Source organism: Megalops cyprinoides, chromosome 10, assembly GCF_013368585.1.
Source record: "Megalops cyprinoides isolate fMegCyp1 chromosome 10, fMegCyp1.pri, whole genome shotgun sequence".
NCBI classification, from domain to species: Eukaryota; Metazoa; Chordata; class Actinopteri; order Elopiformes; family Megalopidae; genus Megalops; species Megalops cyprinoides.
The window spans coordinates 14,653,663-14,679,592 of NC_050592.1; the positions used below are offsets into that span (position 1 = coordinate 14,653,663).

At 39.4% G+C, this 25,930-nt stretch overlaps 1 protein-coding gene across 1 annotated transcript in view; it reads left to right on the forward strand.

Moving 5' to 3' along the window:
- agmo (alkylglycerol monooxygenase) overlaps positions 1-25,360 on the forward strand; it is a 42,810-nt gene extending 17,450 nt beyond the window's left edge. The window contains exons 4-13 of the mRNA XM_036538719.1: positions 2,497-2,600; positions 2,999-3,094; positions 6,823-6,889; positions 7,073-7,138; positions 7,450-7,529; positions 9,495-9,629; positions 10,837-10,953; positions 13,797-13,879; positions 13,971-14,076; positions 24,953-25,360. Of these exons, the coding sequence (XP_036394612.1) occupies positions 2,497-2,600; positions 2,999-3,094; positions 6,823-6,889; positions 7,073-7,138; positions 7,450-7,529; positions 9,495-9,629; positions 10,837-10,953; positions 13,797-13,879; positions 13,971-14,076; positions 24,953-25,033 (935 nt within the window). The 3' untranslated portion in view covers positions 25,034-25,360. The remainder of the gene's footprint in view (positions 1-2,496; positions 2,601-2,998; positions 3,095-6,822; positions 6,890-7,072; positions 7,139-7,449; positions 7,530-9,494; positions 9,630-10,836; positions 10,954-13,796; positions 13,880-13,970; positions 14,077-24,952) is intronic.
- Positions 25,361-25,930: the final 570 nt, after the last annotated feature.

Consider the following 25,930-nt stretch of genomic DNA (forward strand, 5'->3'; position numbering starts at 1 on the left):
CCAGCAGAGTGTAATCACAGGTCAAACCACCGGCTCTGAGAGTTGCCATTGCCTTCTCTGTTCTAATCAGAGGAAAGCCACCAAATGACACACAAGGGAAAAGGAGATGTATGCGCTGTGTTTATTCAACAAAATTGCTGCTGATGGGAAGAATATACCCTCCAAATGTTTTGTTTCATAAGGCTATTCTTGACTGAGAAAAGTTGGCAACTTCATTTCACAATGCTCCATAAAGATCTTTTGATTAATAGACAACATAAAGATGAGAAAGCGTCTCCATTATAAGTTGCACCTGTAAACAATAACTTTTGAGATTGATGTTGGGTATTTCTTGGAAAAAGGGATAATGTACACTAATATGTAAAGCTGACTTTACTGTTGAAGGAGAACTAGATCCTTACTATATACTTTGCACTTCAGATGCCTTTCAGTAGTACACGATTGTTGTACTTTTGATATACTAGTGCTAAAAGAGGATTGATATAACTCTGAATGTTTTTTTCCTGTGTAATACAGAGGTTAAGGGGTGCGCATGAATGATCTTCAACTACGATGATAATATGTTAATAGGAAATGGCTCAACAAAGGTTTGCGTCTCTGGAGGGCTCCTGATGCAAATAGTAACCCAGACATATTTTCCCTTTTTGAAAAATCGAGGACATTTGCTTTGAACCCCAGCAAGACTGTTGCAAATCTGCCAGCTCCTCAGTTATTTTTACAAACAGAATGCCAGGTCAAGCATTCACTTTGATTATAAGGAGTGAGAGTGTGTGGTGAGAGAGAGGGGGATACATGCTGGTAAAACAAATTTGGCTTAACTTTTATATTCTTTCATTTGGTTGTTGTCTATGCCTTTCTGAGAGCATTGCGTACACTACAGAATGATTTGGGAAGTATTTGTACCGTTTTCATAATTTTGTCTGCTCCTGTTCAATCTTTTCAAAAAAAAAAAAAAAAAAAAAAAAAACAACAACAAAATAATACCATATTGAAAGCTACTCATAACACTTTAATTTTTGAAGAAGTCTGTTATAGTTTGAAGTGTAGAATACCGGCCAGAGTATTGTGAATGAAAAGCGCCTGAAGATTTACTTAGTGTTGCTGGGATCTGGGCATCGGTCTTCGATTCAGACGGATGTTAGAGCAGGGATTTGGATGTTTGGCTGTTCTGAGAATCCCACAGCTGAGCGCTGTGGCTGAAGGGCTGGAAGCGGGTAGTGTTGTGGAGTAACGCTCGGACACTCACTCTCTTGCCGTGTTTGTTCAGCTGGGTTGCATCGTGTTGCTGGGTTTTATTATGGTTTTGATGGAGGTCACACGTTCATAAAACAATGGAACCTGTCAATGGAGGCCCCGTCTTTACCCTGCACCTTCTCAATCTGCTCTTGTGAACCTCGCTGCCTTGTTCATATTCTCAGTTTACAGTGCTACCACCCCCGCTGCCTTTTAATTGAATCACATTTCTCTTCGTTATAAACACAGATGATTACTCTAAAAACATTAATAATGAAATGATATTTTTTAATTTGGGCAAATTTTGTAATTGGTTGTTTTTATTAGTGACATTAAGTTGTTAAAATAATGGCTGTGTTATATTTGGCATGTCCTAAAAATGTCTAATGCCTCTTCTCAGCTGAGTTTATTCTTCAATTTTGCATTGTGGTATTGTATAGAATGTAACCTTTGTCCATCATTTAGTAGCTGAGGGTAGGTTGTGCTGCATTTAAAATGTACAGTTCATGAGAGATAACCTTCATGAGTTTTGCCAAGTTCTAGTTTAAGGTTAGTTCCTTTTTCGAGGAGCCAAGACGTCTGGTGTGCCAAAGCGCTCGGAGAGATTGGGTGGTCCGGAAAGGACTCAGAGAGTCATGCAGAATTTAACAAGCGTGTTCTCTTGATTATTAACAAGGAGCATAATGTGGATATTAATGCAGCAACTATCACAACACAGAGAGGAGGAATATAAACGTAAGGATTATTTCTGCAGACTGGGCAGCTAGGTAAATGCTTCCTTTATAATTATCCTGTCATGTTCTACCATAATATTGTAAAAGCTCAGAACGGAGTCAGACAGAATGGGTAGTCTGTTAAAAGCAAGTTCACACACGGCTGTTATTCTTTCTGACTAGACGGTCTTAAGGGACTTTTAACAGAAGATCAGTTTGGTATGCTACATGAGTTGTGATGAGTTTGATTCCACCGAAGGCAGTTTCACACAATTCTATGTGATGAATGCAATTCAGAAGTAACAGACACACACTGTCAATCAGAGAGCAGAAGGACTTTTAAATGAAATTGAACTGAAAGTTTCTGGAAATCTTGCCTGTGCAGTCTCAGAATGCCTTAAAATGTTTTAATCCCAGATTTATTGTGTACGCTTCAGAAGATGAACTGAATTTTGGGAATAAAACCAGGCAAAATCTTTTCATTGACAAATTCAGTTGTTTGCCATGCAATGCAAAGCCTGAATGCATGCCTGTTGTCTTTGAAAAACAGAGGTGAACATCCTGTGGGCTGCCCATCAAGTGCATCACAGCTCAGAGGACTACAACCTCTCAACGGCCCTGAGGCAGTCTCTGACACAGCAGTGTGCATCATGGGTAATTAACACTGCTGCTCTGCTGTCTCTGGGCCACTGGGGGATATTTTAATAATACAGGAATAGAGAACACCCTGTGTGATTATCACTGCACTTTACAATGGAATGAGTATAAAAAGTTAAAGCAAGAATTCTGGTATGATTAAGAAATCAAATGACTCCATTGTATCCTGATGTTTGGGACCTCCACAGCACCCTTCTGAATTTGCCATATAATGTCTTTTACATTTAAATGTCTGTTAGTGTGGACCAATGTTTACCTTTTTTGGTTCTGAGGGCCTCTAAGTTTTTTTTTTTTTTATTTAAAACCAGGCTTTGGAAGTGGGATGGGAATGGAGTTGTTACATTTCTGGAATAAAATATCACATCTCATGCTGAGACCATTGACCCTCCTCCCAGGTTTTCTACCTCCCCTTGGCCCTCGCTGTGCCTCCCTCTGTGTTTGCTGTCCACATACAGTTCAACCTTCTGTACCAGTTTTGGATCCACACTAAGGTAAACATAAATTTAAAACAACCAATCGACAGCTCAGATGATTCACCTAAAAAATTAAAAGATTTGGGCCCATAGTCCAACTAATAACAATGCACTTTCTCATTCACTTCAAGTAGCAAATTTAAGCCAGTTTTACACCATAGTATTATACAAATAGAAATCAGTGACTGAATGGGAACTGAAAAGAACCTACTCAGGAACTGCCACCCCGGTCTTAGGAGAGTGTGGTGGTTTGGTATTCTGAACTTGGGCCTTTATCCTCAGCTGAGGTAGTTGCAATTCGCTCATCGGCTATAGGAAGCCCTGCACTACTACTTGCGTCAGTTCTGCTGGAGTCAAATTACTCATGTTACATAGATTCGTAATGTTAGGGTTTCTTTGTGGGATTGATTACACTACGTGCATTGCTCATAGACTTGAATCCAGTGTGATATTTCCCATTATTTATATGACTTGGCATCATCAGAGCCTCCTACTAGCATGGAAATAGCGTGATGTGGCTTTAACTTTTGAAAACATTGCCAGTTTGTAGCCACTCACCCAGTTCTGCTCTGCAAATCCGCAATGAGAAAAGCCTGCCTGGTACATTATCAGCAGGGGGTGATTCTGCTGGTAACAGCTAGCATTCAGACTGGTCCACATGTAGGGATAAATGTGGGAAGTCCAGCTTCCTTCCTTTGCAGATGGCAGCTGGTCTCCTCTGTGTTTCTCAGCCAGTCCACTGGTGGTGACATGTCCCACACTGGAGACCCTGCTCTTGTTTCTAGTCTTTGGAAATGCATGATTCATGACATCCAGTTTTGTTGGACAAACATCATTTAGAATGACTTGCAGCATTCAAATTGCTACCCAAAATGGTGTCCAGAGACAATTTACACACAGGGACTGGTGGTGTTCTAGAAGCACCTGGGCTGCTTACATGCTTAGAAAATTACATTTGAACTGGAAAAAAAACATTTAATGATTGAAATGAGTCTTGACCAACAAAGCTGCCCCGAACTTGCACACATTTGACTGTTACTTTTAATGGATGTAACATATCAAAGAATGCATCCATAAAACAGGCATCCTCAATCAAAACAACTCTGGATATACAGGCATCATTAGTTTAGACCAGTCATGATATTTATCATTTATTGGACTGTTCAAATAATGATGTTACCATATTTATTTAAACAGAAAAGGTGATAATGAAACAGATGGTAATTTTCAAGAGCCCCCATAATATTATTTCCTGGTTCCTCTGGACTATTATAGTAGACAGGAGGGCTGGCTTATCTGGCTCATTTCCCCTGGCAGAGTTTGAATGGGAGACTTTATTGTTGCACGAATGAAATCAAATGTGTGTTTAATAAAAAATAATGAGACTTTATAAAATATTGCAAACAGAAGCATGGCCGTATTTTTTGCCTTTAAAGTACGTGGGTGTATCAGATTTACAGTTTTAGATAGTTAGGGGAAAAGATTTGGACTTGCAGCCATCTTTTAGTACACTATTAGTGAAACCCGTCATAACATTCAAGATTTTCCAAAGGATATAATTTATGCTTTCTTTATAGGCTTATTTCTGATGTCAATTGATTTATTGGCACAAAACCCTCCAATGGGATCCAACATTTAGACATGAAGTGTAGTGCCTACTTTCATTCAAGACAGAACTCAGTTGCCAGACTAGTCGTTACATGAAAACAATGAATCCAGCTCTGCAAATTGACCCCATCTGCAAATTCAGTTGATGGTTTGGGAATGAAAACTTCATGAAAAACTGGAATAAAAAGTCAAACTCCACCTTTTTTGAGAAATGAGAAGATGTGATGTGACAAATATAGGGCTAATGTCAAAATGAGATATAGTTTTTATGCTTTTTTTCTCCTTCATGCAAATCTATTTTGGAATTGCCGATTGTGTATTACGCTTGTCTCACCATGGCAACCTCTGCACTTGCTCACTAGCACTGAGATGAGACAAATGCAGTCCTCAGATACACTCACATGCCGATGGCTATTTTTTGCACTGTAATTCACAAAGTGCTCTGCAACAGGATGGGAGCTGATTGGAGAGTAGGCACAACACCGTAGCTCACAGGCATCACAGGGTGATGAGAGCAGTGAGATGGGGGGACCCTGGCGTATATACCTCTGTCCCTGGTGAAACAAAGACAGATTGTTCTGCTGCTGTGGATTACCACGCATTGTTGGCTTGTTGAAGCAGCTGGATTTGAACTTGGGCCATAAAGCTAAGTTTGCACTCAAGACGAGCACCTTAACCACTGAGTTGCTTGGGAGCCAAGATATGTGAGTTTTGACATAATTTTGCAATAGAAGGCTCATATGTCACATGTACAACATTTTTCTATATTTACAAAGTAATTAATAGCCACCATTCCCTGGGCAACTATTTGTAGTTTGCCTTACACTAATTTATTAACATTAATTTATTAATTATCCATGAAGAGATTAATATAATTTTTATTTTGCAATGAACAATGACAATGTTTGGCTGTAAATGTTCTAAGCAATGTTGATTTGGGGTTTCTTTTGTAATTCCTTGGATTGCTTGCTCAGGGTAGAGAAATGAGTCCTTACAGATCTTTCATACCAACATCCAGCTTAATGCAAGACACACAAAAGTCAACTGAAAACCACAATCCAGAAACATTTTTGGGGAATTTCGTCAAACCACTGATTGCACTGTCTTAAACTTTGAGCAATGGTGTTAATTAAGAACTGCATTGTATTTTAGTTCTTGCACATCACAATTTAAGAAATTGCTGAAATACACCAAAAAGGAGAGCAGGGATTTAAAAAAAAATGCTTAAATGGGTTTATCAAGACACAGGACATAGAACAATTAGCATCTTATAGGTTGTTTGTGTGTGTGTTTGTGTCTGTTTTTCTGTGTCTGTGTATGTGTATGTGTGTGTGCCCTTGCGCATGTATATGTGTGTGTGTGTGTGTGTGTGTGTGTTTATGTGTGCCTGCGTATGCACGAATGTGTGACTGAGAAATAGAATTATCTTCCCTTTCTCCCTGCTGACACTTTATGGCCCTGGCACTTCCCACCTTCTCCATGTTTGTTTTACTTCCAATCTATAAATATTGTTCTTTCCATCTCTATTTTGGAAATTTGGCCACCTTTCTCTTTCCGTAGCTGTTGGCGCTGAGACCCGGCTCATCAGATAAGAAAACACTTGAGCGCTCATAAATCACACTTCATGGTGGACTGCAGTCATTGGGATGTGGACCATGTAGACCCTACTGTGTTCCACCATGGCTTTTACGCTGCAGGCATCAAACAGAATAAACACATTAAATTAAAGGGAAAATAATTTTTTAATGCAATAATATGTGTTTTGGGTTTCAATCTGCTTTTTCATTTAAACAAAACCAATACATCTATTCAGTCAAACCACAACTATCCATTACATATTTAAGCAAATAGTACATTTATATTTTGCACTCCACTTTGGGAATCTACACAAAAAGTTGCATAACAAAAAAGACTAACCATTTCATAAATGTGTTTCCAAAAGTGCATTGTTGTTAGAATGAATAGAGGACTATGTGACTTTCTACAACTATAAGTTGATCAATGCATTATCTCCACTGACATTAGAAATTATAAACAGTTCTGAGGCTGCACTAGCTGTGAAGCATTGAGGAAATTATGACAGTGTGAAGAAGGGAAAATATTTTGACAGGACATGGTCCCCTATTTCTCTCTGTCAGATGATCAGACACCTTGGTCCATTGGAGTGGATAATAAACACACCAAGTCACCACAGAGTTCATCATGGTAAGAAGCATTTTGGTGAAACCTGTCTGAAAGACACTGGGATGTCTGACTATGTAATTTCATCTGCGTACAAATATGTATAATTCCTTATATTTATGAGTGATAGTGCTCTTCAAGATTTGCTTAATGGTTATGTACACGTTTTGTGTTTAATCACATTCAATCAATCCACATTGACCACAGGCCGAAACCCCTACTGCATTGACAAGAATTATGGAGGAACTCTCATTATTTGGGACAGAATCTTTGGTAAGTTCATTCATATCAGAAGTATTGTACAGTATAGTACAACGTTCCTATATTTTGGCAACATGTATAGCATAGAATAGAACAACATTTCTGTTTCTTGGCTTCCCTGTGGAAAAGGACCACTGTGAAGTGCTCTGTGACAATTTGTAAGTGCTGCTATGCCATAAAAACATTTGAAATAAAAGCTTAAAGCAAAAAGCTAACGAAGCATCATAAAATAAGTTTTTGAAAAACATGTAAAAGAGTGCCTTTCTTGGGTTGAATATGAAGAGAATGAATATACAGTACGACTTACAACAACAATTCCACAGGTACCTTTGCTTCGGAGGGTGATAAGGTTGTCTATGGTCTCACACAGCCAATAAACACGTTTGACACCCTATTTGTCCAGGTCAGTCCCATTTTATGTAAAACTGACAACTTATTTCTTGTTAAGAGTAATTTTAATCTGAAATTTAATGCTAAATGTGATGCAAACTTTGGTATGAACATTACTAATTTAATGATTGCTGTGCCTTTATGTCCATTCATATCATGCTATTTGTACAATCAGGACTCTCCAAGAGTGTAACAACTGCAGAGCTGGGTTCCAACTCTGCGTCCCTCTGTCAGACCCATAGAACCGTCTGTGGTGACTTAAGGGAGCGTTCAGTCCAACCACTATGATGCTGTGTGATTATCTTTGACTAAACAATATATATAAGTATTATATTTTTCTTCACACACAATATTTCATTAACTTGTGGAAGTTGAAACTTGGGATAATGTGTTCTAATGAGAAAAAAAACATTTTTGCCACTCAGGTTGAAGTACTAAGCTCCATAGTAGTTAGATTGAATGCCAAATGACTGAGAAATTCAGGTGGACTAATTAAGTATGCACCATATTCTGACCTCAAAAGGAAGACGGTCTACATTTTTAATTTAGATATGCAGATTAAGCCTTAATATCACTTTGCATAACATATCAACCCTCTTACACAGGCAATTCTGGCTAATGCACCATCCATAAAACGTGAGGACAGAGCAATTAAAAACAAAGCCAAAAAAGACACTTTTAAAACTAAGGCGTAAATCAAGAAACTGAACATTTACACAGCCACAGAAACTGAGTCGCACATCTGTATTTAAACACTGCTAGTTAGTTAGTCAATGGCTGACTTCCTTATCACACACATTCCTCACACACAATCACAGTTACTCTATATGATATGATGCTGATGGAATAGGGATCTGGTAATGATATGTTTAACTGAAAATGAGGTTCACCCAATTAAACCTATTCATTAACACTTTTGCATAGCTTTATGTATAAACAAGCATGTTACCAACAATGAGGCTTCAATATATGTATCAAACTTTACTTTGAACACATTTATATGAAATGCTCATACACAAACACACACACACACACACACACAAAACATATACCCATTTGACTTTCACGGATACCTATATATATAATGGTGGGCCCAGTACAGTGTTGAACGGTCAGCACCAAAGCATACAAAAATTCTCTGCCAACTGCAGGGCAGGGTGAATTCACCAAAAGTCCTTTCCGAAATAATAATTTGCCATCTAAAATTACTGGCAGAGAATTTTTAGGTGCTTTTGCATTGACCATCCAAGACTGCACCAACGTGGTGAGGTCAGAGGGCATTACATCACACTCACCATTGATTTCAGGGATTATCATGTATACTGTTTGTTTAAGCAGTTTTTGCTTTAAATTTAAACAGTAGGCTATTGCTACTACTGTAGGAAAATCAAACCACTCCACTTAAGTGTCATGTGTTTCAGGTTCAGAACAAGTTTCAGGACAAACTGAAGTAATTGTGGTGACATGAAAAGTCCCAAAAATCTTGTTGTGAGACATCTTATAAATGTTACAAACATGATAGTGGTCATGTAATTCTGTTCTGTATTGTGCAATATGTTTTTTTTCCACAGTTGCACAGAAATACAAGCATCTTCAAGTTTTGCTAAATGTGTGCAGAAGTGAGAGCTATCCTCATATTACTCCCCAGGTGTAAAAGGCCATGCTGTAACCATAACATTATTACTCTACTTTAAACAAACCACTATGCAAAGGTGAAAGAGGCTAATGGAATGAAACTGGAAACGATTTTCAATTCTGGTAGAATATGTGTTTGGATAGTTACTCTTCTCAGTTCGCAGACAAGTGTTAAGTAGAGATTATACTTCATATAAGAAACTTCGACTTGAATTTCAGGTGGCAGAAAATGCATTGTGTTTTCAATAAACAACAGCAGCAAAAAGAAGACCTAACTGTGACATACAGATTGTGATTAAATGAAATCTCATCTTAATGCTATTGTGTTTTTTTTCTTCTGAAGTTTCACTACTATCCTTACATTTGGGGAAAATTCTGGAAAGCACCTGGCATCAAAAATAAACTTTGGATCATCTTCAAGGGACCCAGCTGGGAACCAGGCAAACCAAGACTGGGAGATCGCACATTAGTACCCAAGGTTTGAAACCATTATGTGGTCAAAGATCTTGCATCATACAAACACTTTAGAAAGAGAAATTACACCCTAGAGATTGATTACCTGGAAATATCTAGTAAAATGCTGTCTGAATTCTGAAACAGAACAAAACAGAAAACTTAAACAGGGTTTATGAGGAAACATCCTGCCAAATAAACCCGAAAGGCCTTTGTAGAGTGAACAGAGTAAGCTAATTTTCACTTGTCTTTAAATAACAAGCTTGTGGGCGCTCTGCACGGGATCAAACGCGTCGCGCTGTCGTTCTGAGATGGGGGATTGGACTGGCCCCACCAGGAGCCCCAGTGGTTAGCTTTGAAATAACGCTGACTGCAGCACATATTTCACCGCTCTTGCTTCACTGTGAAAAAAAAAAAGTACCCTGGCCCTCACAATTAAAGTGGGCCTAAACTCTGCATGGTGATTCTACACGTGGAGAGCGCAGGAATTTGACAGAAATATCTTAAAAGACCTCGTAGAGAGGGGCAGACCAAGCGTGTTGATATTTGTGAGGGGGGAAAAAAAAGGAAAAAAAGGGGCAGCGGGGCTGAATATGTTGATTTCTGAGGTAGAACAGAACTCTTGGACTGAAATACCTACCGTGGTTTTGATGTGAAGAAAAGCCACATATGGCTAAACTCACGAGTCAACCGCAGAAGGAGTCTCTGAAAGACAAGGCCTTGAGAGACCTGCAATAATTTACATTCCAGCTATAAAAAAAGAGCCCGAATAAAACTAAACAAAAGAAAAATTAACAGCTGCAATAATTCTGAGTAAACCTCAAGACATTGACCATATTATGCAATAATTACTGATGCATGGAACACATCTTAGTAAAAACTGTGATGCAACTGCATGGGGCTTTATATTTTCATCTGTTACTTTTTTCTTGACTGGTAAGAGTCTAGATTGGATGTTTTTTTTTTTCCAGTCTCTAGTACCCTAGGTACGTTTTTAGCTGGAGCATCCCCCACCTAGTCTTAGCTCAGCCAGTTCACTGGCCCTCTACCTGCCCTGATAATAAACATGCTCTCGCTGCAATCACTGCATTCAGCTCCGGGGTGTCCCGGAGATGTGACATGTGGTGTCCCCAGTGATGGGTGACACCCTAGGCAGCTACTCGTACAGTTTATAGCTAGACTCACGTATATAAAATCCTTCTAACTTGTGAAGTATTTTCTTTTATTTTCAGGTTACTGGAGAGGAGGTGCCGCACAATCCCACATGGCCACTTGTTCTACAAGCATACGTGTCCCTACATTTCTTACTCCTGCTGGGTATCTACAATGATGTGTTAGATACAAAGACGGTGTGTGGAATCCTACCATTTCTCCTTTTTAATCGGCACAGATAATATTTGTGAGTTATTGAGGAGGAATTTGCAGATGTTATTTTTTTTTCTTTAAAATAACCTTTGTCTATTATTTTCCATTCTGGAAACAAGACGACTGTTCCAAAAAAAAAGAGAAAGTATATAAGTTCAGGTTTTCCCAGCAGTTATCTTTGGAAGTCTCTGCTCCCCAGGCATAGTTTTGGTTAGCCAAAATGTGCAGCCCCACCCTCCCTCAGAGCTGAAATGAAATGGCCTTTCTTCCTGTGATTCCTACCTCCGTGGCGTTCCCTCAGTTGTGGGTCACAGAGGAGTATTCTGAGGAGTAAGAGTTCGCTATAACCGTGAGTGAATGAAATAACCGCTGGTGGTCCGACAGTAAATGCAAATGTCTTAATTGTCAAGTCAACCAGTTCCTGTCCAAACAGCCTCCAGGATACATCAATCAAAGGTTTCCAGGCAAAATAACAAAGTGGAGCCCTTGGATGTATGATAAATAGCATCCATGTACGTATTTATACGCACAGTGTGATTCTCTCCATAGTGGCACATAATGGCACAGTGGATGGTTCTAATAGATGTTGGTACAAAGTTATAAAAACATTTGTATTTTAAGTAAACCATGCTACCTTTAAATGGCATCACTGGAACAGATTGTGGAATAGCGCTGCCATCAAAGTGAACATAAAGTAGCACTGTTCTGTGTAATTAGGTTTGTTATTTTTAAGTAAATTTAAAGAATTCTTAAAAAAAGGTTTATGAGAAAATAAAACCCAGGGAAAGTGTTTGAATGATTGAATGTACAAAGTGTTTATAAGTCTGCCTTGGAAAGGCTGTTAACTCCATGTCTTTGATATGTGTAATTCAATACTTTGTCCAGAAAAAACAAAATTAATTTATAACTGCAGTTAGGTATACATTTTAAGTGATATTTGGAAGGTAAATACTGGAGATTTTTGGGAAACGTTACATATGGTAGGTGCCTGTCAAGGAGACGCGTATTGTCCATTTTGGAAACACTAGTCTCTAGACTCAACAGGGCTAGTTTCTCTACTTCATCTAAATAATAATAATGATAATAATGTAATCTCTGGATCCCATAGGGCATGGAAACAATAACAAAAGCAGTCCACAGTGTGTGTCAATAAAGAGTTAGCAGATGTTTAATTTTTCTTTTCACTCTATACTGTTGAAGAAATAAGATCTGGGAACAAATTGAAAATTAGCGCACTGAAAGGGTATGAAAGGCAAAGCATATTTTCCAGGTTTTTTTTTTTTCCTCTCTCCCGTCTCTGAACGTTTTCCAAGTCGCAGCAGCCGTTGTTTTGGAAATCCTTCCCCTTGGAAAGTTGGAACCCGCATGAGATTGGTTCCCCCTTGGGCAACACTTGAAAGAATACAGTAGTCACACCAGCAATGTAGAAGCCCTTAGCTGATGACGTCTCTTTCGGGGGGGGGGGGGGGGGGGGACCTTGTTTGGAGAGGAACAGAGCATCTTTGAGCTGTGACAGTGTCTCCCAGCAGCCTTGGGGACCCATCTCACGGACAGCTCACTCTAAACTACAACCTCAGCACTTTCTTGTCCAAACTACAGAGACCACAATCATGTCACGGTGGCTTTCCCACACTGTCTACTGAAATAGGGGGTCCAGAGAAGCTGATTTTGGAGCTCCTCAGTCTCATATTTTCTCATTTCCCCATCTCTCTACAGACACATGAACACCATAAATATTGTGTTATCCTCATCCCAAGGGCTTTTCCGTAACCCTTTCTGTATATCTGTCTGTCCAAATCAATGGGGGAGCAGTAGTATAATTTTATTAGAAGAGGTCAAGTCCTGACCTCTTTTGCCCACGGTTAACTTAAGAACATGCTAGAGATGTAAGAAAAAAAAAAACAAAAAACTAATGTTATTTTATTACATCTAAGCAAATCTAGTTGTTAGCCTGGGGTCCATATGTGTGTTTATTCCTATTGTCAATTAAAAATAATGTTATAATTTTTTATCTTCTCATAAGGCTTATGACAGTAACAACAGATGCAAATTTCACATGTCATGAAATAGTTTCTCAACTTCTTATTCAAGTTTTTGTTTGTCTGTTTAATTTGTTTTTCCATGTATTCACTATAATTATAAGGTTCTGAAACTATTTTCTGTAAAATCTTATGCATCATGTAAACATTGACATACTGGTATTTTCCCTTCTTAGAAGATATGTAAACGTACATTTCAACCTATCTTTATTTAAAAGCTATAGCAGAGCTCTTTATGCTGTCATTATATACCCTTGACTTTTGTCATTTGTGTGTATTTTATTCATGGCACATTTGTGTGTATTTATTCATAGCATGGTTTATATTCAGACTACTTTCTCTTCATTTCTCACACCCTCCCTCTTATTCCTCTCTCTTTGATCTGTTGGAAGAAGTAATTCCCTTTTCACCACAGAAAGACCAATTAACTGTATGGGGTTGGGCGTTCCCTTATTGTTTTTGTGAAAGTCCTGGTGCTCCCTTGCTGTATACCACTTATTACAAGTTCTATGATGTGGTGCTTCAGTTGGCAGCTGTTCGGGGCAGTGGTCAGAGCAGCAGTTTGGAGTAGTGGTTAGAGCAGCAGTGATGGTTGTGGACCTGGTCCTTGAGGGTCATATTGTTGACCCACTTTTCATAATGACGTGTGACATGCATGCAGTGTCATAAATGAAAATGGGCATGTGGTGGCCTGTATTTCTGATGGTAGGTAAGGTGTTTAGAATTTAAGGATCAAAGTGTCTTCTCACAGATTGTGTGAAATTCACTGTATTTTCTCCCTTGCATAGATGCTTTCCCAGCTGGCCCTGCTGTTGATGACTGGCTACATCATATTCACACTGACCTCCCTTGGGTTCATCATAGACCGAAGGTATAGCTCTCTCTCTCTCTCTCTCTCTGATGCATTTGCAGGTAGAAAGCATAATAGAATGGAAGTAATAGGCAAATGTAATGTTCTACAGGCCAAATACAGCCATCTTGGAGATGTTCCGATGTGTCTTGTTCCTGGTGCTGTATAGTTTTGGGTATGTGAAGGCAGTCGTGCCTTTGCTATCAACACCCACTGAGGTAGGTGAACATCCCTCAAGCATACAAAGATGTGGTTTAATTTCTATTGGTTTATTAACATTGACATGTGTTATGAAATAATAGCTATATAATTCCCTGTAAATTAAGTGATAAAATTTGCACGAATCCACATTTTGCATTTTTAAGTTAATGCTAAAAATATGTATACACAAAACACACTCTTCCCTTCTTCAGAACAGGGATTGATATGTGACTTATGCTCATGTAAATTAATATTACAGTAACATTTTGGACAGTTGGCTACTCTCCTGAATTCTGCATTCATTGGTTTATATACATATGGTGTGCTTATGTAAATTTATGATGTTGATTTAGGAAAATGGATGAATGGATGGAGCAGTTGCTATAAAAAAAGAAAGCTGGAGAGGGCATAGAATTATGAAGTGCTATGTACTACTGCAGTGGTACAGTTTTTTGACTGCCCTCCCCATCTCATCATCATAAAATAAATCTGCACCCATTTTCAAATTCATTCAAACATTTTTACATAAACTTTATGTGTTTTCAGTTCACACCAGTTGCATAAGCTGAAATTCAATTTATTCACTAGCAAATATTCCTTTGGATTTTACTGTGCAATTGATAGGAAGGAAGAATGTTATTCTCATTAGTAAGTGACTTGTTTGTGTTTGCAAAGCCTGATGCATTCAGGTCACTGAGAACACTGAGAAGGGTAATGAATTCTCCTATGCATTCAGGGTTGGGAAGATTCAGTGTGCCCTTCTGTAATATAACCTTTCGGACAGTTATGAAAAGAAGGCATTGCTGTCATACTCCCTGAATAATATTTTACAGCAACAAAAATCTCAACCTGCAACTGATTACAACAGAAGTGAAAGTGTAAATATGGGAGTTACATCCAAGTAATATAAACAGTGCAGGATACTCAAGATGCATGTCACTTTCTATGACCACATCTGCTGTTACACAGAGTAATATCTGTTACAGCAGCAGCGTTTCATTCAAAGCTGCTGCCATACTTGAGATGTGCTGGCTTGATTGTGCACATGTTTGACTGGCAGCCTTTAGGGCCATTAGACCATGTGAGCCGCTCTGGCTCAGCAGTAAAACCGCGTGGATGAAGTCTGCTAGCATTCAGGTGTGACGGGGAAGGGGGAAGGGGGAGGGGGGGGCTCACAGCGGGCCCTGGGCCTCTGCGTGTGTGTGTGCGTGCGTGTGTGTGTGTGTGTTGGCGCACGCGTGTGGGTGCGCACAACGTGTGTGTGCGCGTGTATGCGTTTGTGTGTTTGTGTGTGTGTGTGAGCTGGCGCTGGTTCCAACAGCCTGGGCCATGATGTATTACTCCAGATGCATGGCCCAATTGACCATAAAATTGCTGTGCGTTTCTGGCGCAGCCTCGGAGCTGCAGATCGCCGGTGACCTCTCATTACTCCCCCCTTGCTTCCCTGCCATCGCTGTTAAACCTAAAGAAACACATTGCTGGAATCAATTAGAAATGTCTGCTGCTAACTATAGAGAACTGATGAGATTTGCACGTGAGCCCTGAATCGTTCCCTTTATTGTGTTACTGCCCATCTGTTCACTCAGGTGTTAAAATGTTAAGAACATTTTTTTTTTTTACCTTTCCCAGGGATTTGCTCAGTACAGAAGAAACATAATTTCATCATTTCAAATCAGTGTCTTTTTGTGCAAAATGAATGAATGTATTAGTGATAGATTCCTGTGGCCTGTAAAAAATAACTATTAGGCATTCATTCCAGAAGATTCTTTTTCAGCCCACAGCCATGACCATGCCAAGGGCATTTATTTCAAATTAGTATTCTGTATATGTGTTTAGAGGATATTGCATTTTTTATGCTTTTCCCCCTTTATGCAACACTGTTTGGAATTGGCAATTGCATATTTGGCTCATGTTATTGCAAACTCTGCATTCATGCAGTAGTGAATACAATCCTCTGATTCTGCTTTCTCACACAAAACATAGAGTGCTATTTAAGGATAGGTGGTACTCCACTTATACCATGTGAGCAAATTGCAGGTGCCTGAGAGTAGTGTGATGAGGAAACCCTGGCCAATCCACACACCCCTATTGCTGTCAGAAATAAACCACTTTATTCCACTACTGTGGGCTCCCAGTTTCATGTCAGCAGATGATACGGCTGGTTTTGAACTCTGGCTGCAGGGCTCAGCCTACACTCAAGGCGAGTGCCTTGCCAAATGAACTAATCAGGGACCCTAGTTTATGTGTTTTTGAATGTGACTTATTTAAAAACAGCAGTATGTTTGCTAACTGGTGGGATTACAGCTGTCATCTGAGTCATCGACCATGCTCGGTTTTTTTTATTATTTCACATTAATGGTAAATAAATGTCATATTAACAGATGAGGTGCATATGAAATCTCACTGACTAGAGGCATTAACATCCCGAGCTTGTGTAAGGTAGCCCATCATTAAGGTTAAAATAATAAGGCAAAGAGAGATTTTTCTAACGCCTGAAGTGAGCGGCCAAGGTTTTTGTTTCAAGGGAGGTGTTTTGAAGTTGTTCCAATCGATTAACAGGGGCTTAAACTGCGGAAAGAAAATCCAATTTAATTGCATTCATACACATTTGTTAAAAAAACGCGTGCACCAATACACTCAGGCTGTATTTATGTGATATACAGCACCCTTAAAGTGTGTGCTGGTACTTATTATCGTGCAAAAGAGCCAGGCCTGACCTGTAAACCTGCATGGCAGTGATTTCCCTTCCATTGTCTGAGTGGCACACATGGGACCGTGCTGCATGGGGCGGGGGTGGGCTGTGGGGGTGGGAACGTGTGATTGGGCTCTAATGATATTCCACATGGCTTGGGCCGGGACGTTTGAAGGCTGCAGGGACGGGGTGCCGGGGCGCCCCAGACTTTGCATGTCCCACAGTAATTACCACAGCATTCTCCATTCTGGCGGCGGCCCATTGTTGATGTCATAGCAATTTAAGGGGAGGGCTAATAAAAATACACCTGTCTCCTGGTGTAAAACGAGTCTTTAATGTTTGTACTTTGAACTGCTATTCTCAGCCTGCAGTGTTAACGAAAAGCCGTTGTGATTTATTCCCTTCCAGACACTATCTGAGATGTGTTCTCGCAGAATTCTAGCGAGCGAAAAACCCTGTCATTTACAGTGAAATTCTGGCCGTGTTCTTCCAAGGTCTTTTGGGTTAATGTTTTCTGCTTGCCTTGAGAAATGGGCAGACCTGTCAAAATTGTGTGTTGAGTCTGATTTTGTTTTTCTTTTTTGTCATAAAAGTCATTAAAACACTTGGCATCTGGCCATGAGTTATCGGCATTGTTACTTTTATTCCTGAGCATTGGTCATGAAGTATTTTACAATTTGAAAGCTTATTCTGGTCTTGTCTGATCTTGGAGGGGTAAGGCAACTTAATGTGACAAAGAAAACAATACTATTTCACACATTTTCAGGAGGTTAAAATAATATTATCAAGTTCACATACACTTACAGAACACAGTTCAGCATCCTATAGTCTTATCTGTTCAAACGAAATGGTGAATTGAAATATCATAGAAAAATCAGCAATTTCATTACACAATGATGTAATCCACGGTGGTCATTTTCTTTGGCCAGTATGCCTGCTTCTCAGAAGGTGGAGCCCTCTGTATCTTGGAGGTGAGCACATGGCAGAAGAAACAGTGACATCACTTGAAGAGGTTTCAGGATAATTTGAGAGTCTGGAAACTTAAAAAATGACATCATCTGAAAGCTCAGAGGGATGAAAAGGAAATCTCGCCTTTCCCAAAAGTGAGGGCTCTGAAAGAGAAAAGCATGGAGTAATTTGACTTTTCCTGAAGTAAACACTCCCAATTGCTGCCTACACACAGTGTAAAAGAGTGTTGCTGAATCTCTGGGGAATTGTCATTTGGAGGGCAATTCAATAGAAATAACAAACCAGAGATTATATTCACAGACTGTGTACATCATAATGCCTTGACAGATGATCAAATAATCAAAATTAAAGATCAGGTTCTCTGTAGAGCCTACTGTAGTAGGCTTCCTGGTAGTCCAGGAAGGAAGTTACAAGAAATCAGTTAAAGGAAGTACGTGCCTGATTTCCTCTCCCTGTCTAAGCGAGCATTTCCCAGAGGAGTTATTCAATGAAAATGGGGAATAAATCAAATAGTAAGAGCATAATTACAAAAAAGAATTTCTTTCTACTGAGTGTTAACTTAATATGACATTGTCCAGGGTTACCACATATGCCATTATTTTCCTTGTCTTCTTTTTTTAAATTTCTCTCAGGTCCATGTTACATCTCTGCTTCTTTCTACTCTGCCTTTTAGGAAAACAGTGGTCAAACTTTAACTTTGACACTGTGGCCTACATTTTTTACATTTACATTTACATTCATTCATTTGGCAGATGCTTTCATCCAAAGTGACTTAAGGTAGAGTACAACACAAGCAAAAAACCATCAACAATATTAGAAGCGCTGCATGACCAGGTTTCAATGGTTGGCCAGACAAGGTACAAGCTAGCTGGTAGAGATAACGAGTGCGATAAACCATTAGATTACTACTAAAATATAAAATAAATTTTAAAAATTTAAACAGTTTTGAGACATAAAAAATTCCGTTAGGCGGTAGTGTTTCAGGTGCTCAGGTGAGAGCGGAAGAGCTGTATCTTCAGATGTTTCTTCAAGACGGAGAGGGACTCTGCAGAATGGATGAAGTGTGGAAGTTCATTCCACCATCGGGACAACAGTGGAGAAAGTTCTGGGCAGGGATTTTGTGCTGCGATGCAACGGGAAGACCAGATGCCATTCAGAAGCAGAACGTAGTGGTTAGGAGGGAACATAGGCTTGCAGTAGTGAGTTCAGGTAGGTAGCTGCAGTTTTGGTCATGCTGTACGCAAGCATCAAGGTCTTGAACATGCTGGCAGCTACAGGGAGCCAGTGGAGGAAGTGGAAAGTGAAGGAGAAAGTACAGTACAGACATGGGGAACTAAGGAACTAAGCCTGTTGCTTTATTGGTTAAACCATCCAGCAAGACATTTTCTTGTCTGTCTAATTGATGGATGGATTGTGGATGGATTTTTCTTTGCAAGCTTTCAAAATTGAGTAAACAACATATGTCAGTAAACAGAAGGCCTGTATATTTAATATGAAGTGCTGAAATCCTTGACTATGATTTCTTGAATTTCATATTCACAGAAAAGAAACTATCATGTATATTATATATCATATACATTATATAATAAATTCTTGTCTATGTCAGGGGCAGAGTCTGAACCATAATGCTTTGCTAGCTTTTGTATGACCTGTGACCTGAGGCATATTTTAAATTATTATGTTCTTGTTCAGGAGATTTTGTTCTCAGAATCTCTCATAAATGAAACCAGAGGAGTAATCAGAAATAAGAAGTAATACAAATATATAGGTTTAATGTTGTGTAATAGTCTATAGTCTGTGGCCCAAAGCTAATCATGGCATTAACCTGGTCATCAACATGAAATGCAGTTAACAAAACAATGTTAGCTCAAAATGTTAGTAGAATAAAATGTGGCACTGGGATGATTGTGGATTACACAAAAATAGGGTTGAACTCAAATCTGTCATCTGTATTCTATGTCTGCAACCAGGAGACATCTATTTAAATAAAAACCCCACTTCAAAAGAAATCTAGGAAAGAGACATGGTAGTGAGGGTTGCCACTGAGCAAAGACATTGAAGAAGAGTTGAGCGGATGAATGAGGAGGCAGAAAGGCTATTTGTAATCTGGCATTTATCTCCAAAACCGACTGAGGCACTCCTGTTTCAAATCAAATGTAATCTTTCCAGATTTCAGGCCACAACCAGACAGTGTTATAAAAATAATCAGTGCGTGGTTTCCCCCATATTGGTCTCAGCTATGTACAGTAACAGGGAGTAGAAGCATATTAGCGTAGATCTTAATGGTTTTGTGAAAGTCCAACCAAGGCTTTCGATGGAAGAGTCTGGAGCTAGATGCTGAAGATTACTGGCAGTGCAAGCATAAGTAGAAGCCAACATTTGCGCAATATTTTTTGGGTCAGTCCTTCCAGTGTTGTACTGCAATCAACCTTTCCAAAACCACCTGATAAAATGAAATATCTCCTGCTGTAGTTTGTTGGGACTTCTTTTTTTTTTTTTTACACATTCCCACCCTGGGTAGTCTCACTGAAGGAGAGGGTGAGAAAAAGGCCTCCCTGAATGGATCTATGTAGGAATAAATGCTGCCTCAGCTCCAGGGAGGATGTTAAGAGTGTGGAGGCTTCAGGTTGCTAAGAAGGTAGAGACGGAGTGATAGGTCGCTTACAGGTCCCTGGGGAGTCATCGGTCTTTGCTGTTCTCTTTGGAATCCCATTGAACTGATTTACAGAAACTCCGGGGAGACAGAGGTCCGTGGATCCCACTTCCCCTGATTGCACCATCAAAGTGCAAAGGATTCGATTTTGCAAGGCAGATGTCCTTCCCCTGATTTATTTTTTCATCTCGTATTTTTGGCCTGGGTCCCACTGCTGGCCGCCAAGTTTCCGAGCTTGCACCCCCTCTCTGACTGCCCCCCCCTCCAAGCAAGCAGCTGAGAAGGCACTCTGTTTATTACAGAGTGCATGGTATTCATACGCAGCTCTGGAGCTTTGTTTCACATTCCCTTTTTAATGGTGCTCGTTGTTGGCTCTTAAGTTAGCAGGATGTGGCTCTGGACAGCATGGGGTTGGGAGTTGATTTATCTGTCTGCTTGATGCCATTCAGAAAAGTGAAAGTGGAGGATGTGACTTCTGTCCCCACTGACCTCTCAGGTCACCGCACACATAGGTCAGTAAGTGCGGACTTCCAAAAGGTGTGTTTCGGGGTGGTAGTATTTCTGAGGCTTTGAAATGTGCTGTTATTAACTGAAGGAAAAGCAAAAAGAATATTTCTGAAATTTGTCTTTGGAAAAAAAATTTCCTGTTCATTTCTCATGTAGTTCTCACATAGAGAAACTTTTTTGTGTGTGTGTGTGTGTGTGTGTGTGTGTGTGTGCGCGCATGTATGTCTCTGTGTGAAAAGCATTGTTTTTATTAAGAATTGGGAATATTAAATATTTTTAATAATCTAATAATCTTCTCTTTTTGGATTGCCTCTTAATGGGATTTGGCACTCTCTTGAAGTATTTTTTGGTCTTTGCTTTAGGTTTGCTTTTAAAACTCACTGAATTAATGTATCCATATGTATATGCTTGGTAAATGGGCCGGGATATGTAGTCCAGTTCAGATGTTTTTGGGTTTCTTTAAATTCTTCCCTTATGAGTCATACAAGATTAAGCATGTACTGTGATATATTGTGAAATACATTGTATACAGTACAATCCAAATAATCTGTGCAAGTACCATGGATCAACTTCATTTGCAAATTAGTATGGTGCCATTGGTTCTGACTGTGCAGGGTTGGTGTCAATTCCCTCTGCCTTGATTACTTAGCACAGAGCAATCTGTTTCTGGCAGTAGAGATACACAAATCAAGCAGGCTAAGAAATGACATCTTCCTCTTCGTTATGGTGGGTGTTAGTTTTGGAAAGTGCAGTGCTTCCTGTTTTAACACCCCACTTAGCAGCAATCTCAGACTATGCCTCCTAGGTTTTGGTTAAAAAAGGCTCAGTTTTCCTTTTCTCCTTCTCTACTTACAGTTGTCCTTATTACTCCTTAGCCTGCTTATGTAAAAGAAGTGAAGGTGGGAGAGAGATATGAGAGGGACATTACCATGACTTCTTATATCACTTAGAATGACTGATTTATCTCATACAGTATGTATGTAAGTCTGCAGAAGCAAAGCTGCTGTACTTTTAAAAAGATATGGAGCAAAGTTATAGTGTACAGTAGTTCATCTGGGTTGAACATCCAAGATTGACTGAGTTGCACTTTTAGATGCCTTTTTGTTATATAATAATATAATAAATAAAATTATATAAAATCACTGACAGGACTGGACTGACTTTCCACAGCCTTACTTGTAACTATGAAAATGTTGTTATTGAAAGTATTTGTTAGGTAAGTTTAGTGAAGTATAATGAGGTGATTGTCAAAAATCATGAATTACGAACATCTTGTGCGGTTGTTGAATACATTCAACATACATCATGAAATGCCTTTGTAACTAGTAACTAGTAAAGTAAAGTAACTAAGTAACTAGTGAAGTATTAGTCATTAAAAGTATGCTATCTAAATATGTTACATTCTTCGGAGTTCCACAGAGTTGAGGCACAAAAATGCACACTTCATGGTGTTTTGGTTGTTTTTAAAAGAAATCAGTTAATTCATTAATATTGGTCTATCAAATGTCAATTGAGGTAGAGAGGAAGAGTGCAGATAAGGAAGTCGGTAAGAGAACTCTACATCATGAGTGTATTGGCCTCTGAGGTAAGGTCTCACTATGTGGTCCATGGCCTTCTCGGGAACATTGCCTTAAGTAGTAAAATATGTGGTGTATGGGAGTCTGCTTAGTTCTGGTAAAGGGATGGTATCTGGACCCAGCCGAGTCTGCTGTGGGTGCATAGTAGGCTTCCAGGCCCTGATAAGGGAAATGGCACTGCATCCAGCAATTGGTTCTGTGTGCGGCAGTGTGTTCGGTTCTTGTAAGGTAACAGGAGTGAGATCCAGTAGAGGGAGCTGTGGAGGGAGCTGTACGCAGTAGTCCTCCTGGTTCTGGGGTGCAGATGTTGAGCAGTTGAGTCCCTCTCGGTAGGCAGAGTGTGTTACCTAATGTGTAGGCAGCCATATGGACAGGGAGGTTTGGAAACATCCCATTACAAGTCATATATCACGCGTCTGACAGCGCCGATTCGGGCTTGTTTTCATTTCAATCATGAGTGCAGCTGCTCAGAGGACTGAGGACTGGGCCACATTAACCCCTTCCTGCCCAGGACATCCTCTCAGTCTCAGCTTCCAGTTATCACATATGGAGCAGTTGCTGAGGATGTAAGAAAATGTGTCTGCACTAAAATAAATATAGCCTGAGTGCTGTGATTGTAGTGTCTGGATTTTGTTTGTTATTATGAGGGCATCCCACTTAACGTCTCACTTATTTCACTTGGCTAAGACATGTTCCCTGAAGAATTCAGATTTATTTGTTGTCAGATTTCTAGGCTAAAGGCTAAATCCCTCTCCAAACATTTGATAAGTTTCCTTTGCATATAATTGTTTCTCTTTAAAATATGATTATTACTTTCTGAATGACATGTTATTACCCTTTGTACTTATTGTTATCTTATCCATTTATTTCTGTTAGAGGATAAGAATGGTGAGACTGCTTCCAATTGAGTGTCTGTTTGGGTGTCCTTAGTCTAATGCCTGTCTTCAATGGCCATTCAAAGTGCTGATTTCTGCATTTTACAGAAATGGCAACTTCAAGCAGCAAACAGCATGGTCCAGCTTTTACAGTCCTGTAGATGACTTGGAAGACACATATTCAGCATCACGCTAGCTCAGTACTTTGAAAAGAGGATGAGGATAAAATGTAAAATTTTAAATAAATTTTATTCATACCAAACAGCACTAGTTTTGCATTTGCTGTCTTAATTGACTGAAAGTTGTGGTGTGGTGTTGAGACCAAGGACCTATGCTTGTGACCTAAAGGTTATGGCTTTGATTTTCAGGTAGGGGAACTGCCATTGTATCCTTGAGCTTTTTTATTATACAGGTGGCATATATTTAGATTCCCCTGAGATCACCCTGAAAAGGGCATATTCTTAGCATATTCTAATAACTAATGAGAAATAGTAAGAGACAACCCACCAGCTATGACTCTAAGCATCTTCAGCCACTTTATTCCCGCTAAATGCTCCTACTGTTTGTTGGGTCAATGGATATTTCTGTTAAAGTAGAGGAGTTAGAAAGAATTTCAGTATGTTTAGATCTGTTCATACAAAGAAGTATCCAACATCTCAATGTGATTTTCATTTCACTACATTTCAACATGTGTGAACTAAATTCATCGGTCACGTGCAAACTATTTCTTTATAAGGTCCCATCTTACTAAAAAATAAATGCAAATAAATAAGTTAATAGTAAAAAAAATATAAATAAATCCCCGTGCGCCGGTCCCAGGTTTATGCTGTACCCCACTACCTCCTCCTCGGCCCCCAGCAGGGAACCTGTTGCTGGGACAGGTAGTGAGAGGCGGAAGAGCCGGGACATTCCGGGCCCCTCACGCTCGCTCTCTGAGGAAAACAGCTGCGCCTTCCAGAGGAAACGCTCATTTTTTCCCATCAGGCCGCGGCTGTGATGGACAGGGGCTTGGTTTGGCTCGCAGCACAGGGTAGGATGTAGTTTATGGCCCAGAACACAGAGGAGGAGCGGCTTCGGCAGGACGGGCTTTGGCAGAGCCTCCCATTGTATTCCCATGGCGACAAATACCGCTGACCCCACAACCCCAGACCAGTGCATCATGGGAGATTAGTTTGCCTCTATGACCCATACTTTTTAAAAAATGTCTCTGGCTCTCTGTTATTTTGTGTTTTCTTTGGTTAGGTATTCACTAAATATTCAGATTCCGTACTTAAATCTAGATGGTAATTCTTTTTTCTTGACATGAGATATTGGTCACTGTTTCTTTTGAAATATATGTTCTGACCCTCTTTCGTGACATAACCTCCAATCATATCCTCCCTTAAATGTGCACAATCATTGACAACATTCAAGTGCACTCAGTGAATACATGGCTTTCCTCAAGGCCCTGTTGCACTCCATTGGGGAAATATTAAATAAATTCCCTCATAAACATCACTGCTGTAGCTGGACTGATGAGAATTTTTATTAATTTAGATTTTTATAAAATGATGTAAAAACGCGCTAACATCAAGTGAGACCCGCTCTGCATCTTGGTAACATGTGCATCTGTTTGTTTAGATTTTCGTCTCACTCTCAGCATTGTACTGGGGCTTGCAAACTCTGGGTGAACTGGCAGATGGGAAGAACAAACAGCAATGAAAGAAAACTGAAGGAAAAGGAGAGCCGACTCCCTCTACAGCATGTCACGAGCATATCATTCTCCTTCAAGGTTTCAGTCCTCTTTCCAGCTTCACAAAATCTAATCATCCTGCCTGTGATCAAATAACAGTGTACCAAAGGAGTTTGTTTTTCAGTTGTGTTTAGGTGTAATGGCCTTCTTTGGCCTTCTTTGTGCTCAAGTGTAATGACCTCCTTTTATTTCCTCTTCAAAAATAAGCATCAGCTCACCCTGAGAACACAACTGAAGAAGTGTATGTGTTTTTCTATTTTAAGCCACACAACTTGTCTCATGACACTGTGGAACCTTTGCTAATTTGACGCATAATATTCACAAACTTTTATATAATAAATAGGTTATTTTTCTAGTTTTTTTTCAATGAAGCATTGCAAAGTTTCTCTTTTGTTTCATTTGACCACCGGTACGACAGCAAGTATTGAAACAACCATTGTAGTGGTTAAGTGGATAAAGTGGTTAAAACAACCAGTAATTTGCGACACATTAAATTTAATATATTTAATGAACTGTAGTGCATGATTAATAAATGATGATGATGATGATGATGAAGAAATGCCAGTAGTTAACTATGAATAAGACTTGCATGGTGTATTGTTTAATTATTGTGATGCATCTCAGATGTTGATGTTTTTCAGAGTTTTCATTTTTACATTATACTGTGGTAAATACTCCTCAATCCATTGTGTAATATTGTCTCCTTTGAAGAAATAGAAAAGGCTTCCAATAGTGGCCACTAGATGGTATCATTGCAGCTCTGTGAAACATTCTGTAAATATCACATGCAGTGTAAATCTCCTCCATAACCCAAAGCAATGAAATCTGTTAAGTGTTCTTTTTTTAATTCTCTCTCATACAAGATT